The sequence below is a fragment of the Oscarella lobularis genome, chromosome 6 (genome assembly GCF_947507565.1).
Source record: "Oscarella lobularis chromosome 6, ooOscLobu1.1, whole genome shotgun sequence".
Lineage (NCBI taxonomy): Eukaryota > Metazoa > Porifera > Homoscleromorpha > Homosclerophorida > Oscarellidae > Oscarella > Oscarella lobularis.
In genome coordinates this window covers 1,155,578-1,173,324 of record NC_089180.1, presented here as the reverse complement: position 1 = coordinate 1,173,324, position 17,747 = coordinate 1,155,578, and the positions used below count along the sequence as shown (strand labels likewise).

The 17,747-nt window shown below is 45.7% G+C and overlaps 3 protein-coding genes and 3 long non-coding RNA genes across 9 annotated transcripts; 4 read left to right on the top strand and 2 right to left on the bottom strand.

The window, feature by feature from the left end:
- Positions 1-159: 159 nt before the first annotated feature.
- On the bottom strand, positions 160-1,737 carry LOC136187950 (cilia- and flagella-associated protein 251-like). Its single transcript, XM_065975654.1, has 3 exons — positions 1,088-1,737; positions 761-1,041; positions 160-712 (listed from the first exon to the last, which is right to left on the bottom strand). Exons 1-3 carry the CDS (start codon positions 1,545-1,547, stop codon positions 338-340), a joined length of 1,116 nt encoding a protein of 371 aa, XP_065831726.1. The 5' UTR covers positions 1,548-1,737; the 3' UTR covers positions 160-337.
- On the top strand, positions 1,629-6,636 carry LOC136187949 (uncharacterized). 2 transcript variants are annotated; one of them, XM_065975653.1, is made up of 11 exons: positions 1,629-1,871; positions 1,944-2,004; positions 2,056-2,121; positions 2,175-2,300; positions 2,371-2,418; positions 2,478-3,273; positions 4,625-4,699; positions 4,755-4,864; positions 4,931-4,999; positions 5,057-5,107; positions 5,168-6,636. In XM_065975653.1, exons 7-11 carry the CDS (start codon positions 4,677-4,679, stop codon positions 6,502-6,504), a joined length of 1,590 nt encoding a protein of 529 aa, XP_065831725.1. In that variant the 5' UTR covers positions 1,629-1,871; positions 1,944-2,004; positions 2,056-2,121; positions 2,175-2,300; positions 2,371-2,418; positions 2,478-3,273; positions 4,625-4,676; the 3' UTR covers positions 6,505-6,636. The 2 variants fall into 2 exon arrangements, with proteins under 2 accessions (XP_065831725.1, XP_065831724.1); XM_065975652.1 differs by lacking the exons at positions 1,629-1,871; positions 1,944-2,004; positions 2,056-2,121; ... (1 more) ...; positions 2,371-2,418; positions 2,478-3,273 and adding an exon at positions 4,163-4,262.
- Positions 6,637-8,638: 2,002 nt separating this feature from the next.
- Positions 8,639-10,290, top strand: LOC136187969 (uncharacterized). Its single transcript, XR_010670065.1, has 5 exons — positions 8,639-8,706; positions 8,761-8,864; positions 8,919-9,022; positions 9,077-9,177; positions 9,244-10,290. It is a non-coding gene; the product is annotated as an uncharacterized lncRNA (long non-coding RNA).
- A 188-nt stretch (positions 10,291-10,478) lies between these two features.
- Positions 10,479-11,007, top strand: LOC136188566 (uncharacterized). The gene is made up of 4 exons (XR_010670243.1): positions 10,479-10,631; positions 10,685-10,753; positions 10,820-10,896; positions 10,947-11,007. It is a non-coding gene; the product is annotated as an uncharacterized lncRNA (long non-coding RNA).
- A 3,180-nt stretch (positions 11,008-14,187) lies between these two features.
- Positions 14,188-16,699, top strand: LOC136188542 (uncharacterized). Its single transcript, XR_010670232.1, has 2 exons — positions 14,188-14,302; positions 14,736-16,699. It is a non-coding gene; the product is annotated as an uncharacterized lncRNA (long non-coding RNA).
- A 135-nt stretch (positions 16,700-16,834) lies between these two features.
- Positions 16,835-17,663, bottom strand: LOC136187974 (hypoxia up-regulated protein 1-like). Of its 3 annotated transcripts, XM_065975672.1 has the most exons (4): positions 17,532-17,663; positions 17,326-17,463; positions 17,245-17,271; positions 16,835-17,187 (listed from the first exon to the last, which is right to left on the bottom strand). In XM_065975672.1, the coding sequence occupies exons 1-4, from the start codon at positions 17,547-17,549 to the stop codon at positions 17,059-17,061; spliced, it is 312 nt and encodes a 103-aa protein (XP_065831744.1). In that variant the 5' UTR covers positions 17,550-17,663; the 3' UTR covers positions 16,835-17,058. The 3 variants fall into 3 exon arrangements, with proteins under 3 accessions (XP_065831744.1, XP_065831743.1, XP_065831746.1); XM_065975671.1 differs by having other exon boundaries at positions 17,245-17,463; XM_065975674.1 differs by lacking the exon at positions 17,245-17,271.
- Between the last annotated feature and the right edge of the window lie 84 nt (positions 17,664-17,747).

Genomic DNA, 17,747 nt, shown 5'->3' with positions numbered 1-17,747 from the left:
TTCAGTTCTGTTCTGGCACCATATCTATGCTGGCACCCTAACCCTATTATATCCCTGGTTCTGGGCTGTTCTGGGATAGCCAGATAGCCTCGATACTCCAGACCCTCGCGCGTTAAGAGGGGTGTACCACACCCCCTTAACGCGCGAGGGTCTGGAGCACATCGAGGCTATGGGGCGGCTAAAAAATAAAATAATAAAGAGCATTCGTTTCACAATAGAACGGAGGCGAAAAACGAGATAGTGCGCAAGTGGATGAATTCGCCGCCCGCGCTACGAAACACTGACAGAAGAGTTTCGATTCTTTCGAAAGCTAAAATTCCTCTTATTCATTCCAATCTTACATTAGAGACAGTAGAGTCGCGATGGTCAAACGGAAAGAGTAGAAGACACGTGACGAGTGTTGACTACCTAGGCCTTTGCCAGCTTGATCCTGAGCGTCTGTTTCAATACTGAAATCCAGACCATGACTTATCAGCCATCGAGAAAAGACTTCGCTGAGAGATTTGCTGATGTCGTTATCACTGGCATCAAAGTCTACATGGACAAGACAGTCAGCGGAGAGCAAGTCAAGCTCTGAATCGTCGTTGTCGTCCAAAAAGAATGGAAGAAATGCATCCGAGTATGAGGCAGCAAACTTGGATCCAGTTAGGAAATTCTCAGAAAATACGTTATGATCCTTAGTTGATACATCCCCTGGCGACATAAGCGTATCCTAAAAGAATTAGCTAATGAAGACACATAAATTATGCCATTATCATACCGAACACTTAATTTCAACATCATTGGAAGTGAGTTTTTTCGATTGGTCGTTTCTCAGGGCAATGCAGCGATACCATCCGAAGTCTTCCCGCCTCCGCAAAATCAAATTCAGTGTGGAATCGTTACCTTGTTTCACATCTTTCCAATACTTTTTCTCTCTATTCTTCGTCGTATTGTGGATCCATTGGTAACGGACGTTTGACCCTGAACAACGAAAACGAAGACTGACATTTTCGTCCCAGCTTGCTTTAAGGTGAGTGGGATTGTCAATAATCTTCCATTCTAGAATTGCGCCATAGCATAAAAAAAATAAAATAAATAAACTGACCTCGGGCGCCATCTTCGATCTGCTCTTCGTCCTTTCCAGCACCTTTTGCTCGTTCGGCTTCAATTTGTCGTTCCGCGTCTTCAGCTTTTCGTTCGGCCTTTACTCGTCCGGCTCGTTCGTCTTCAGCTTCTCGTTCGGCCTTTGCTCGTCCGGCTCGTTCGGCTTCAGCTTCGGCTCGTCGGGTTTCAGCTTTTCGTTCGGCCTTTACTCGTCCGGCTCGTTCGTCTTCAGCTTCTCGTTCGGCCTTTGCTCGTTCGGCTCGTTCGGCTTCAGCTTCGGCTCGTCGGGTTTCAGCTTCTCGTTCGGCCTTTGCTCGTTCGGCTCGTTCGGCTTCAGCTTCTCGTTCGGCCTTTGCTCGTTCGGCTCGTTCGGCTTCAGCTTCTCGTTCGGCCGCTTCAGCTCGTGCTATCGCTTTTTTCGCTATTTCCATCGCGTCGAAATTTTGGGTTAGGTCGTCCATTTCACGCTCCGCTCGACCGTTTATGAGTTGAAAAACGTGAGCATGCGCGCGAGTAGAGCGACATCCCTTCCCAACGCAGCGGGTCAATTCGGTCGGAGCAGGTTCTCTATTTTACGAGAGCACGCGTCGTCGCCTCGCAAACCGACGCTCGATTGAAAGCGACAAGAGAAGTCGAAACGAAACGATGTGTTAATATGGACGTCTATGTCTTAGTTGGGACACACAGAAAAGTGTGCTCAAAAACTCGCTGATTTTCTAAATAAGACAAATTTCTGAAGGGCCAGCGGCACTAAACGAGGAAGAGCTGTGATCTCCTTCCATTGAGTAAGGTTTTTTGAGATGATAAGCACCAGGGACGTGTAGGCTGTTGATTTACCTTGTGTTCTTGGGGTTTAGAGCCTTTGGCCGCAGTTGAGGAGAGTGCTATCTCGACAGAGGGAGAACGCCGATAGTCAAGGCACGTTTATTCAGCTTCGAAAGGCATTTCATTATGACTGATCATTTACAGAAGTCTCGTCTCATCCAGCATCTAGACAGAGACAGGAGACCCAGCCAATGCCACCGGATTCACAGAGTAGATAAAGATCATCTTTATTCGATGTTATTAATATATTCTTTATTTTTTAGAGATAATTTATTCTTTGCTACAGAGAGGACAAGTACTTAGCAGAGCTACACAGAAGGGAAGACCATCGAAGTGGAAGAGAAGAGGCCCAAGAGGCCCAAAGTTTTGTTTGGCGTCGAATGTTTGAGGTACCCTTCATTCTTTATTTTTATTTTCTTCCCTAATTAATGCGGTAGTACATTATTGTTTTTTTTCTAGGGGTGTATCAACCGGCAGGACATGCTGCGGAGTCCACTGGGACACAGGGTTAGTATGCCTAAGTCGTCAGTCAAGGTGCTCTCCTAACGTCATTTTCATTGTCGTAGACTGAAGTTGGTTCAAGTTGCGGGGACAGCAATTATGAAGAAACGTGGGGAAATTTTTCTGGAGGGACGTGGCTCAATTCACAGGAGGGAAATTATCAAGAGGGAACTATTAGATAAGTGCCTCATATGCGTATTGTAAGGGGAAACGGTATGGAAAGGGTGAGGTGAGTGCATTGGTGGAGGGGTTGGTTTTCCGATTCCGCCGACTTCGCCGCCGCCGACGTGTATTCGCTTCGCGTTCGGATGGAGACGCGCCACGTCGGCGACGAGTCGTTTGGTTAGCGCCGCTGAATCGGAATGCCACTAACGTCACGTCGCGCGGGTTCGTGCTTCAGCACGAATCCCAAGTGACCGAACGTATGAACGAGCGGTATGAGGTCGAGATCGAGAGAATTCGCTTTCGCGACGAGGCGTAGTCCGTACGATTTCCGCTTCCGTGTAAGCGTCGGCGCGACGGAGAAGGGAAAGATCGCCGGAGTACGGGCCGAGCCGCTTAAGAAAGGGAAGAAGAAAGACTAGATGGGACATTGTCGGCGGGGCCCCAAGTGCACGAATGGGGACTCACTGGTTCGAGAGGTCACGTGGCTAATCTCATTACGTCAACACGCTATATATATACAGCTTGGAACACGTCACGCGCAGCAAAAACGGAGCAAAAGCGGAAAGAAGAGAAGGGCGAAGAACGCAGCGAGATAATTAGCACCGTAGGGAAATGGGGCCCCGCAATGGGGTAGACGAATGGAAATGAGGCCCCTCGTTGGGAAGAAACGAAGGCTCAACATCAACAACGACAAAGGTAAGAAAACGCCCACCAAAGAGACGCGATCACACAGAAACATCACCGGGCCCCGCGCACCGCGAAAACCCGGCGAAAAAGCAAAGAAACGCTCGGCTGTGGCTCTCCTCGCCTCTACGTACCGCTCGGTCTATAAACACGAAGTCGTTGCGCGGCGCGAAAATTCCGATAAACAGCAAAAACGCGAAGATACTGCAGAAAAACCTTTTCAGCGCTGCCTTAGCCTTTTAATAATTAAACAAGCTCCTAATGGGGTTTGTCTAAAATTTCCTGCTCGAAATCAGCCAGTTTCACCATAGATGTAATTACATCTAGTTAGATCATAGATGATCTCTCATACATCTATGGTTAGATAGCGCTCACTGCGCATGCGCCAGTTGAGGACTTCCCGTCTGTCTACAATGACGTCACAAGCATGTGACCGCCGCCATTTTAAGTCCAGTTCGATAGGCGGAAAATAGCTCTCCTGCCTCGAATCTTTAGTTTCGCTTCTTCGAAAGTAGCTCGAAAGCTTCTGTAGATGTAGCTAGACTAGGTTATCCAGCGCATAAAGCGCAACTTAGCTCTTAGGAGGTTAAACGAAGGTGGGCGTTCCTCTCATTCTCGCGTAATTGGCCCTTTCTCGCCCAAAACAGAAGCTATGGTTTTTCGCATCTAGTAGTGTAATGACGTAATAATTTCGCTACATTTTCGCTTGAGATGCGAAAATGAATTTTTTGCTCATTGATTTCTCGCAAAAAATGACAAAAAATTGTGATTTTGGCCTAATTTTAAACGGAGGATTTGTTTACAAAAATAAGAACTAGCTCAGAAAGAGATTTAGAGACTCTTTCTAAGAACGCTCGTCCTTCGTTGCGTGGGCGAGGTGACAAAGTGTCCCGTATTGTAGACAGACGGATTGTGCGCTCGAATCTCTTCGGCTGAGTTCGGCACCGCTCCAATCGGACGATCCTGGTTCTGGTGACGATCTAAAAGCTTTCAATCGGCAGGTGAGAGAGCCGAAGCGTCGTAGCTTTTTGATTTTGCCACCACTCAGCCGCCGCCACCGCCGCCGGCCGCTTTCCCTCACACTTACACCTTTTCCTTGACGGACTTATTGCGACTTGCCGCCGGAGAATGCATGTTGGGGGCCCGCGCGGCGGGCGGGGATCGTTTTACGTACTAGGGAAACGAACTAGGCAAACGATCTCCGCCGCCGATGATTGTTGAACGTCACATGATGAATATATAATATGACACGCCTCCTCCCCGGCGACATTGTAACCCATACGTCGTCTAGAGTTGCACGCGACTTGTTCAAAGTTTTGTTGGGAAAGAATAGTAATGTCACTAATGTGTTTTTTATCATTAGCTTAATAGAGAGTGTGTGTGCGGCCCGGGCCGTTGAATTAAAAGAATTCGAAATGCTTTTGTCTCGTTTGAATCGGTATGTGTTTGTAAAGTGGATTGATCCAATGTATCTATTGATTCGTTTGTTACAGTACTTTGAGCAACGGGCTTCTTCTCAAGGGCGGCTGCGGCTGGAGTAGTGCAAAGCAACGTCTCTCACTACCAATTGGAAGACTTTTTGCTGAAAATGGCAAAAAAAATGGTAGAAACGTTTCCAGCGGTATCAGAAGATGCCGCCACCGCTCAACTCTTTGTTGACCCTTCCCAGGTAGCGGCTCTAATGAACGGCCTCCATTGAAATTTCAGCGATGGAAAGACATATGGGCAAATATGAAAGGTAGAAACTTTTTGAGCGGTATCAGGACGCTTTTCAACTTTTCGTTGACCTTCCCAGCTAGTGGCTCTAATAGACTGCTTCGATTGAAAGACTTTGTGTCACGAAATGGTATTTGCTAGGAAGTAGATGTTAAAAAAATCCCCTAACCCACCCCTTTCATTAATGTAGCAAAGACTTCGATCCCCCTCGCGTCAGCTGCGGGATACTTTCTCTATTGCTGTGGAAGAATTTTGTATTTTGAAAAACGTCTCTCTTCGACTACCAATAAGAAGTTGTCTCCCATTGCCAATGAAGATTACGTTGATCGAACGGAAGAGAAAGCGAGACTCAGAGAACTGATCATGAGCCCTTTCCCCCCTTCGTCATATTTTCATGTTTACATTGGGCCTCACCGAGCAGGAAAATCGCGTGCAATGATGGAAGTAGTCGATGAGTTGCGCAAGGAAGGAGTCAAGGGTGTTCATTACGTCACTGCAGAGCAGCCACTTTATAAGTGTCTTGCTAAAGCCTTCTCCATGGATCAACCGGCAGTCATGCATGGCCTTTTAAATGCGGTCCCTAACTTAATAAGGGAGGCATTTGCCAAAGAGCAAGCGCCTGAAATTTCTCTTAGTGAAGTAACCCACCGTTTGGGTGAATCAGCGAGGGAATATGCAAACGGTCGAGTGACGACGATCATCATTGACGGGGTCAACAAACTCGTCCCTCTTCCTCCGTCTGATCTTCGAGGGCCGGAGGAACTTCGCAAGTTACTTGATAGGGCTAAAGACCACGCAGATGATGGCGTGATTCACTGGATACTGGTTGATTCCAGTGGGGTGGCTCTCGATGTAATGAGGTCAGTGAGCAGTTCATCTCGCCTTAAACTGGTATTTTCACGTGACGTCAGCGAGGAGGAGGCCAAGGAGTTTCTGAAGAAACGATTTGAAGCAGCAGGAAAAAAGTTTGATGCCGATGACGTGTACAAGTGCGTGACCGGTGGAAGAATTGGCCTGCTGAAGAATGCAGCTGACGCCGTTAAAGAAAAGCCTAAGTCGACGTCGAAGGAAGGAGGAGGACTCAAAGCAGCTTTGAAGCGTCTCTTTGGAATAGCCGCTCCCCCTAAGCCGGCCCGTGAAAGCGTAGCTAAAGCAATTACAACGAAAGAAGAGCTGTTTAAGTCAGTCTTGTCTGTGCCCAATGATGATTTAGCCAAAGTCTTTTCTGTTTGGCCGAGAATTGAGAAATCCGAACCCGCTCAAGAGTTTCAGTATCGAATTCTTCGTCTTCTCGCCGAGAATCCAAAGGGATTCGAAAAGGCCACTGAATTGCGAGATCGAGCGGGACAGGATGACTTCAAAGCCAAAGGGGTCGATTGTGATGCAGCAATACGTCAACTGCTCAAACGCGATCTTCTTCGATACGTAAATCTTGGTGAGCTTGAATTACATAGTAATGCAATCAAGTACATCGTCCTCAATGAAGGACATCCTTTGAAGAGCGGCGGCGATGACGAGAAAAAGTGACTGTACTTCATTTTTTGTAGTCAATGTTGATTCTTTGTTTCCGTCTTGTTCCTCGTCCTCAATGTTGTCTGTGGTCTTGAGTGCAGTAACCCTGTTTTTTTTGGTGTCGGAGAAACATGTTTTTTTACGCGACAGGGCATCCGGGTTTGCTGATACGGGTGCTAATTTTTTGTTTCGAATTCAATGTGCTCCTTTGGCGAGCGTTCGCTCTCGTTCGAATGGCTCCTGTTTTGTTTAGACGTGCGTTTTATCGTTGCGCGATCGAGTTCTGAAGGTCCGTCGCGCATGGGAATTTTTCGTTCCGCGATCGCGTTCTAGACCGTTCTAGACTACAGTATAGAGGTTATCCATATCGCCGTGGCTACAGTTACGCCACCGTAAACGGGCTCCTTTTTGTCACGATTGCGTACCCGCTGGCGCAACCGTGGATTGTCCGCTGGGGGACGCAGCCCTTTCCGGGCCACGGCCCCGTTCTTTCGACGCGCTCTCTGTAGCTAGTTAAACTTAGGCTTTATTGACGTCTGCTTAGCTAGTTTGGCCAGAACTGGAGCCCCTCCTCTATTATTCGCTAATAACCTCCTGACGTCACTACCACGCCACGTAACATGAACACTTACGTCACTATACAGACAGCCCGTATATAGAAGATTTAAGGGTGAGGTAATTGTAGGGGTGAGGTAATTTCTATGGTTCTGTAGTGTTGGGGAGGTGTAGAGTGGTTTGTAGGAGGGTTTTTTATAGGAGGGGTCGACAAAAGCATTTTAAAAAAAGGTTTAGTAACCATGGCAACGGTTAGTTTAGAGGATTCCCTAGTGGTAGATCTCCGGAAAGGGAGATTGGAAGCCCGATTCGTGCTTTGAGTTTAAAGTTATGGTTGGTTAAAGGGGTATTGGTAAGGAAAAATCTTTTAAGATTTTTGGTTACCAGGGAAACGTGGGGATTTGTTAGGGGAGTTATGGAATGCAATTCTACTATGCGTGGCCCCCACTGAAAAAATCCCAAGTGGTTTCAGTGAGTTCCTACGAAGTTATGCAGAATTTCATTTTTCTAAAAATCGCTTAAAATCAATAAGTTGCGGGATTAGTGTTACGTTTGGCCCGTTATGTTTGTGTTATACATCATTGGAGAGCGCTTTTGGAGCTCTATCTAAAATCCTGTGGATGACGTCATTGGGTGTAATCTCTATTTATTATTAAGGAATTCGTGTTTTGTGAACTGTCAACTAATACCCGTTATTTTGTATAGTAGATTAGAAGGATTGACAATTGTTTTACTGGTGTTTTGTAGATAATTTTATGTAGTTTAATATGGGTGTAGGGTCTGGTGGGCGTATTTGAGGTTTGACATCATAAAATCGCGTTTTTTTGCATGTCGACGTTTTACGTTTCAACGAGCTTTTTCGCTGTTTTCCATGCCATCTATTGTAATAAGAATAGTGTGTTATACGTATTTGGCCGTGTAGGAAGTAGTCTTTGAGCGTAAGTTCTCGAAATTCGCGAGGTGGCTATCCGGGGTTCCGCGTATACGGGAGTACTATATTCATTCATCGCTACAGAACGGCGGGCGAAGGGGACGACAAGGGAGGGGATCGACTATCGCGAAGGGTAAATTATGTGTTTGTGTGTCATTTAACCCAGTGCGTTTCAGTTTCGGGGTCCCATACGCGTTCGAAGGGTTTTACTACTCTTTTTCTCTGTTCTCTACGCGGTTCTTAGGATTCCAGCGTTTTGCGGTGAGGTTTGGACGTGTTTGAGAGACTGTTTCTGCTGCGCGTTGGGGATTGGGGGCCCGAAGGGGGAAAAAATGGTTTTCTCGCGATTCTTGTAGTTTTGAGCAGTGTTTACTGCGCGATTCGGTTTTAGAGCACGGTTTCGTGCATGGTTGTCTTAGTATTTCTCTATAAATCTGTTGTTGCGAAGGGGTTATTTCTTTCTTTCGTTTTTAGGGGGGGACGATTGTGTGACAAGGGAATTTAGAACAGTCCGGGAGGGGAGGAGCGTTTATCACTCTTTTTTAGATGGTTTTAAGAGGATAAATAATGTTATGTTATATATGATTATCTAATCTTTTATTTCTCTTTTTTATAGTGTCATTCTTAATCAGGGGTGCTATCAGATAAGTGCATTGCACTCTCACACGGTATAGGGGCTTTGGTTTGTGTGTGTTTATAGGGGGGAGGTCAAGAGTGATCAATAGCCTGAGGTATAGGAAGTAGATTTATTTTTAGCGTTTGTATTCATTTTATTTTGTTTATAGATAAGGAGATACAATAGGGAGAGAAAGGATAAGGACAGACAGGGACAAGGGGAAGGGACTGGCAATTGGAAAGGAAGAAGAAAGAGCAGGCATATGATCGATCGGTTTGGGGAATGGATTTATTTTTAACTTCTGTATTTATTTTATTTTGTTTATAGATAGGGAGATACACTAGGGAGAGAAAGGATAAGGATATACGAGGACAAGGGGAAGGGAATGGCAATTGGAGAGGAAGGAGAAAGAGCAAGCAAGGGATCGATCGGTATGGGGAATAGATTTATTTTTAGCCTCTGTATTTATTTTACTTTGTTTATAGATAGGGAGATACAATAGGGAGAGAAAGGATAAGGACAAACTAGGACAAAGGGAAGGGACGTCGACAGGACAAGGAGGATCGGAGCCAAATAGGAGTCGATGGTATAGGATATAGTTTTTTTTACCTTTTTTTGAACTATTCAATCATTTTACATTTCTTTTATCTAGGGCGCTTAGTTGAATGGGAGAGGAGAAGGACGGTATGCGCAGAATAGGAAAACGATCGATGAAAAGAGGGGAGGAGCAAATGAAGGATCAATGGTGTAAGATATAGATTAGGGGTAGGATTAGGGGTAGGTTAAGGATTAGAGGTTACATTAGGACTAGGGGTAGAATTAGGATTAGGATTAGGATTACAGGTGCGAGGTGATAGGGAGACCTCGTCGCGTATATGTATGAGGTCTTCAGTTTGGGCAACTTCAGCAACATGTCATTCAATTTGGTCGAGGGCGATACGCCGACTCGCTAACGTTGTTGACCTCAATGTCAACAGGCGTTTATTCGGTGGAAATGGCGTGTGCGTGCAAATGCTGTTAGGGGGCCCCACCTCGTAAAAGTGCCACAGCGGGGACGAACGTTCTAGAGGAAGTGGAGGAATTGCGATCGAGATTCGCGGCGGGGGGAATCGTGAAGCCGCTAAGGGGGTCCTTCTAATAGGATCGCGATTCTTCTTTTTTGGGACTCCCTAATTCCCTTCATTTCGCATGATTGATGTCAGAAGGAAAGGAAAGAGAGGCCTTTAGGCCATCCTGCGCTCAAAGTAAACCACACCCTTGCATTCGCCCAAGCAAACAGCAACGGACCACACGCACTCCCGATCCCTTTTCTATGCGTCATACAACATAAAAACATCGTTTCGACGAAGGATACGAGAGTGAGGATCGCGCGCGCGAGGTTTCGAGCGCTCAAAAAGCGGGCGAGTCGACTCGACGCCTTTTTGTTGTGAAAAGTCAGCGGGTCGAAAAACGCCGGAAAAAAAATAAACGAACGCATCGGTCGATCGATACATAACGGTCGAATTGGCGGTGCCAACGTGACGTAAATTGGAGCGGTTTTAGACAGGGGCCGTCGAAGACGTAGCAAGGACCAATTTACGATCGATAATAAGGCTTCCGACGTGCACGCCACTCAAAATGCTAATGTAAGTTCTTTTCGAGTTTAGCCCGGCCCCCTTGTTCTTTAGTTCGCCGCGGGCGTGCAGCCCGCGATAAGAAGCTCCCCAAAACTGCCGTCGAACGAAACAAGCGCGCGTGGGTTTATTTAGGAGATAGGTAGCCCAACACACGTGCATTTAGCATCCATATATACACTAATAGATGCAGTCCCTGCGCGGCCCGTCCTCGGAGGTGTCGATGCATTTTCGCGCGCATGAGAGATTAGATACAACTATCGCGCATGCCTAGAGAACGCTGATGGAAGCTACGATGGAAGGAGGCGCAATGACCACATGCTTTCCGTTGCTCAAGTCGCAAGAAATTCACGTCTTCTTGAAGTCTTCATTCGAGAAGGTTGGGAAGTCGTTCCACCCTTCAATGGCGGACATCGAATCTCCAACCGTAAGCGCGATCCATGGAATGGGCTCGCCGGAGTCCCATCTTCGCTTTTGCAGACGCGCAGCGTTACTCGTCTATTCGCCGAACTCTTCGAGCTGGTCGTAGGATGCCCAATGTCGGGGCAGGTACAGTAACGGTTTTTTTTCATCTTCGCGTTGGCACGACGGGCGCGCTCTCGCCTTTGCGCGCAGATACCTTTCGTCGAAAATCTCGAACACCCCGAATTGTATCAAGAGAGTTTGATGAAATTGACGTTTCTCAAAGACGTGTACGGTTCACAGTGTTTAGTCTTCTTGATACCTTTCAAAAAATTTTTAGGCGGAAATTGGTTTCTGCTGCGAGAATTTCTCCTGATACCATTAGTATCGAAGATCTGTGGAGGCCACCCAACGTTTCCATTCAACAAGCTAGGATATATAGCGCATCCCTCTCGTCCAGCCCAATCAAAATCGATTAGCTTAATTTCTCCTTTGTCATTGACGAGGACATTTGGAGGCCGGATGTCTCCGTGAACGAAATCTTTCTCGTGGAGGAATTCAACAGCACTTGTCAAATTTTTGACAACTTCCTGCGGCGATTTCAGATTTTCTTTTTTTAGCGCTTCATGAAGAGTAGTGAACGATGCGTCCTTCTTCATCACGACCATAATTATAGGTCCCGCGTATGACGGAATTACTTCGTAATGCAAAATTTGGGGTGCAAACGACATCGCCTTGGAGCCATGACAGTAATCATGTGCAGCTTGGCCGTAGTCACCTGTCAAAAATTTGACGAAGCACTCCTCTCCTTTGTTGACGTCGTTATCGATTTTGGCAAGAAAAAGATTGTCTCGAAGATGCCTATGGAATCGAAGGGAGCAATCCGTTTTGACGACTGGAAAGTGATTGCACAATTGACCCGTTGTCGCCTCATCCGTATAATAAGACCTCAGTTCCCTAATTGCCACCCGTAGCCATGAAACGAGTTTGATTGCCGCGCCTGGCTGACCAATAGAGAACTGCTTCACAAGTGAAAATGCAATGCCTGCTTCTGGGCCGTCGTCTGGCCTATTTCTCATTTCTGGCGTGAGTGTAACAACGCCGTAGACATCAAACAGTTCTCCACGATTCGCTAAGATGAAACCGGGGCACAATTTGTCAATTGCAGACAAATTCTGAAGACGATTGCTTAGGCTTTCGTGATACTAAATAAAAATCGGCAAGTTAGTTCCACCAAACTGTAAGTAAGTCAGTGACAATATACTCCTACCTCGTGTCTTCCAAGAACATAATAACCTGCACCCTGAATAGCAGGGTCACCCTTGCCGTATGGTAACTTGCCCTCGTCAACTACGTAGATTCTGCCGTCAGACAGGGATTCATAGCAACAACTATCTGTTTGACAGCGGCCGACGGTATTCGGCTTAAAATTGTATCCTGACAAACTGAGAAGTTGTGCAACTGCTTCGTTCATTTTGTTTTCGCCGTTAATGAAATTTCGAATGATAGCGTTCGAATGAGAAATGATGTTTGGCGCTTGTTCCTTTAGTTTTATTTCCTCTTTCTCTGCTTTTTTCTGGAGACTGTCAAGACAGAAAGCGTTACAAAACAGCAACGCCGGAATCTTTAGAAGATTTTTCGCTCTAAAATCGTGCCAGATTTCTTTGTAAGTGCCAATGCTTGACGGTCGTCGCCACTGCAAGACAGCAACAGAATAGCACTAGCGTAATCATCATCACACATGTGTACTCACAAATTTCTCTGCTTTAGCGTAATCTTTCAATAAAACAAAAAGCCAATTAGCCAATTAGCCACGTAGGAGTAGTATGACGACGCATCTCACCAGGTTTTAATGCAATTAGTTCCTCCTCGACTTTTTCTAAATGCGATGCGTCGTCAGCAGGCAGACTGCCACCGAACTTCTGAATATTTTATTCATGCAATTAGGTAAAAGGTAAAAATAATGTTAACAATCTTACGCTTTTCTTCAAAATCAGTCTTTCTCTCTCTTCTAATTTCGCCAGGTAGGCATTACGAATCTCTACAGCCTCTCTTACTGCCTTTTCAGCTAAAGAAGATTATGCAATAGCGAAGACGACGATAGAAAAAATTAGGTTGTCAACTTACACTGTCCACTTTCCGGCACTGTTGCATCACTAAGAGAAGAGAAACCTAAAAAACGATCTGGCGAGAGAGCAGTTTTGATCTATTTCAAGCGTACCCAACTGCAATTGTGCCAGCCTCTTGACCAAAAAATCTTCCTTTTCAACATCTTTCTTCTTCATTTCATCATCTTTCTTCTTTAATTCCTCTTTCATTTCATCATCTTTCTTCTTTAATTCCTCTTCCATTGCCTGCATTTTTTTCTTTAACATGTCTATATCAGCCGCCGAAGACGTTGCCATGGCTTTCTGAAGAGAAATCGCGACGAGTTATTGTGGGATCACTATACCCTTCTCATTGTAGGCTGTCTCCTAGACTACGTCAAGTTTAAGGTGGTAATATAAATTGGGTCAAAAAAAGTCAAAAAAATAAAACACGCTCAAAAAATATTTAGAAGTGCCCTGTATCTATTGGCCGACTATTTAGTTGCTTCAATGGTCTCAAAGGAACGTATGGAACGTTCGGTTTAGCAAGAGGAGGTCCTATACTAGTGCGCTAGAAGCCATTACCCCCCCCCCCCCCCCCGCGCCCACGCGAGTGTCTAAAATCGACCGAGTAGGCATTTTTCGTGCAAATTATACGCGATTCGGGCACAATCGCGCACACGATCGCGATCAGCAAGCCCTAATCTGTGGTTTGACAAGCGCATTTTTTTTTTTCGATTAGTGTATTCGGTCGCGAAATAGGTTAGGTAGTTTTTTCCTCGCCACATCGTCGAAATCGTCCGTGCTGTATCTCACGAAATAGGCGACGAATCGAAAAAAAATCGCTCGTCAAACCACAGATTAGGGCTTTCCGATCGCGATCGTGTGCGCGATTGTGCTTGAAATCGCTTCGAAAGAGAGAAATCTTGCACGAAAAATACTTACATCGACTATTTTAGTCGCCATTGCTGCACGCGAAACCGCCGCGGATTCGGCTTCGTCGCGAAGCGTTAGCGCGATGTAACAACGTACATAGCTAGAAGGCGAGGCCGCTTAGTAGAGAAACGACTCGCTTTTCGTAGGCATTTATAGCTCTGGGTATCGTTAGAAAGCCCAGTGAATGTGGGGACCTTTCACTACTTCTCGGCCCTCTAACCTATTCTTACCGGGGTATAGGACTCGAGGAACTTGGAATTAGCGCTGCAAAGCCAAAAGTGAGCCCAATTTCAACCGGGCATGTGGACTCGCGCTATCACGTGACAGTACCTCTCTCGGGTGGGAGGGGCCTGGGTACGAGGCTACTTTCTTCGTCGTCTACGACATGGAAACGACGCGCGTCGCTGCCATAGATACTATGGTGACAAAAGACAGTGTAGTCTTAAATTTTTTACTGACTTTTTACTCAACGCCTTTATCCTGCAGAAATACGGGTTCCTTTTAGCTTTGTGACGTCATGCGCAAGTCAAGTGCTCTATCCCGTATTCTCCTGTGCGGTGGGTGTGTTCTTAATTAATTAATTCTTTGGGTGTCGCCGATCGCCCGAAGTTGCGTACAATCGACATCCGCTACTCCGTTCGTCAGTTTGTATTCTCCTAAGAGACGTACACAAGTACGTACCGCCGGTACGTTTGTAGGCTCGCGCCGATCGACTCTATGCGAGCTTTGAATTCGCCGCGCGCGTCGTTCGTGCGGGTCGCGGGCACCCGGTCGCGTTTTTTGGTCACTATCTGGCTTGCTGTCCTGCGAGCCAGTTGGTGGGGCCCCTTTCTAGGCACACGGTCATTCATGACGCAATAGTCACCGTTGTAAGCTCCTTCGAAGACAATTCAATTTCAGGCCTGTTTACATCAGCTTTCGCTGGGCTTGCGTCCATCCAGCGTCAGCGTATTAAGTCATGTGAACAGGTCTTTCGAGTGTGCCTTTTTCGTTCAGTCACTTTCGCTGTACATTCCCTAAGTGCATTCGTAACGGTATTTTTTGAGCCATAAATACTATTGAAAGTGTCTTCCTCGGACAAGTTTTGATGTCTCTTTTTTTATTAGGGTGAATTGAAAATGAGCCACTATGTTCCCAAGCGACGAACGTTCGCTTTTCAATTTTCGCGTCCTACTGCTTCCAGAGCCGGAGTATCAGATGGAACATTCATTGCTGCTCATAATGAAAGCCTACTGAAATTTAAGAAGCACCCACAGGAGTGGGTGACTTGCGGCATTGATTCGTACGCTATTTCCAAAAAGAAAATTTATTCTGAAATTGAAGAAATTATTAAAGAATTTGGACGTGAGTTTGGACAAGATGTTACCGTCACAGAGAACACAGAGAACACTGACGTAGACCATAATAAAATTGGACTTACCGTCAAAAAAGAAGGAGAAATTCCTCGCTTACGCAATCTTCCTGCTATATGTGCATCTCAAAAATCAAGGCCTGACTTTGTTGTCATACAGTATGTTGTGGGGTGCCGGTTATGGTCATAGAATTGCAGTCTCCCCCCAACTTCGAGAATGCAATCAGGCAAACGTACCTGTATATTTTTGATCACCTTCGTCTCCTGCGCAATATCAGCACGACTTTCAAGGAGTGGAGTGGTTACCTTTATGCGAAGCCTTCCAACTGCCCTGAGAAGGAAGTCGATGGTTGCGTAACCCGCGTTGATATCGAGTGGAATGATGACAAATTAGCATTTGAATTGTCTTTTGAGCCACTGAAACTTGACGAATACAAGGCAGACATGAAGAAGCACTTTGAGAAGCAAATTGACGATCTTCGGCGTCATTTAGGTGCTGAAGAGCCACCTTTGCTGTTTGGCATTCCACTATCAGAAGGGTCGATTACCTTCCTCAACACGAATATTACAGCTGCCACTTCTAACACCGCCAATCCACCGGATCCCAAAAAGCTAAAAACGTCATTTGAACAGTGGCCATCTCTAACGTCGATTATTGTTGCTAATAAAGATTTGGTATTCAAGTACGTCTTTTGGGAGACCGAGGAAAATACGCTTTTTCGCCTAAAAGATATATCAAAGGATATAACTGTCGTCTCTCCGTCTGACCGTCAGTTCCTGCTTCCAGTGGATTCCAAAATGATCTCTGACAAGGCCTTCTTCGTGTATCCACGTTTGCCCGCCTACCCTATGTCAAAGGAAGAAGTTCAAGAATGCTTTCCCAACTATGCCAAGAGTGTTTCGGAAGCTCTGTCATCGATGCACAACCTTCTGAAATATGCGCATTGCGACGTGCGCATGGAAAACATTTTCTTACATGATTGACGACCGTTGACAGGGAGAATTCTATCTACTTGCTGTCATATCGAATCTCGAAGACGAATACGTGCCTATCTGTGTCTGACGTATATGAGGTCATCACTGGAGGGCGACTGTTGTTGATATGGACAGCAGTGGAGTGCATCGAAACAGAACATGTGTCAACGATTCAAGCGGTCATGAATTGCGTTTCTGAGGAAATACCCGTCCGGCCAAACCTTAAAATATGCGGACTTGCCTACTACAACGAATCTTCTGGTAGTGAGGGACTTACTTGAAGGAGACGAGCTTATCGACACTTTGGATACAAAGTACACCATGTAGCTCATTTGAGTTTGACTTGATTTTCCGTTGTCTCTATCATATATCATATATCATATATCATATATCAGCACCGTAATCGCAGTGTCACACTATACAGTAATTTGGTCAGAACCATCTTACGGGAAAGAATTTCTGATTCCAAATTGCACCTTGTAATAGTACAAGAGATCAACCAAGATAAACTGGAGCACAAAGTAGGGTCAGAAGAGGCCAAAGAATCCAAAGAAACAGAGGAAGTCAAGCTGGAGAATGAAAAGTCTGAATTGTGATAGGTGGTAGCCTATCCTGTGCAGCACATGATGTTTGTGTGTGTGTGTCTGTGTCTGTGTCTCTCTTGTATCTGTGCTGCATGACAGACTATTTTAGGCTATTTAATTAGGGTTTCGTAATTTTGAGTACAATCAGGGATGAAAGAAATACTGTGCAGGGATGGGTGGCTCGCGACATTTTAAAATGTATATATCTTCACATTCAATGTGAAGGGAAAGGGTATGTCATTCATGGGGGCGGTATCACTAGGGAACAATGCAAGAGTATTTCTGAATGAAAAAGTGAAACGAGAGTTTGAAATTAATAGCAGAAATACCTGATCAATATCAATTCAAAGAGAGATCAGCAATTGGACACAATTAAAGGCCATCATTATCTAGTCATTAGGATTAACCACCACACAATCAGCATCACTAATAGATAATCTATCACTGTCATTATCGCTATCACTGTCGCTATCACTTTATGAAATTCATTTCCCTTCTTTAGTTGTTTCGCTCTTAGGGTTAGTTGCTCAAGTACATCACCTCGCGATCGAGCTTCGTGCCTTTCTCGTGCACGTCCGACACCGTGACGACGGGATCGTCCTTCGGAGTCGTCGCATTGTGTCGAATTTCGGCGTCATTGAGCCAATCCTACGAAAAACAAAATGGCAACCGGTAAATTCATTCATATCGACGTCGTTTCCTCACTTTCGTCTCGTTTTTCACTTCGATGAGCTTCGTAAACTCGACGTCTGTGTACATCTGTTCGTATTCGCTTAAATAGCTCACCTTGCGATGGAAGGCAATCGACAAATTGAGAGATTTCTTCAAATCGCTGATCGCCTGCGGTAGAACGCTTCGTTCCTTCGCGCGAACGAACACGGGTCGACACAACGCTTTCAAAGTCTTCAATTTCTCCTCGTACTCCTAAAAAAACGACGCTAACTAACGGTAACCTCGTAAGAACGGGACGGGATCCTCGCGAGGGGCCTCACCTTCCTAGTCGCGTCCATTCCGTCCTCGTAGAGCCACTCCGACGTCTCAGAAAGCTCTTTAGAGATCTTTTCGCGTTCCTCTTCGTGCGACGTTGGCGTGGGGAGTCAATCTGCCAGCTCACGCCATCATCATAAAGGTTATGGAGGCATTGTGGACGGTTACATAGGTTATATATATTTCTCTCCCTAAAGAACTCAACTGTATGATTCGACCAA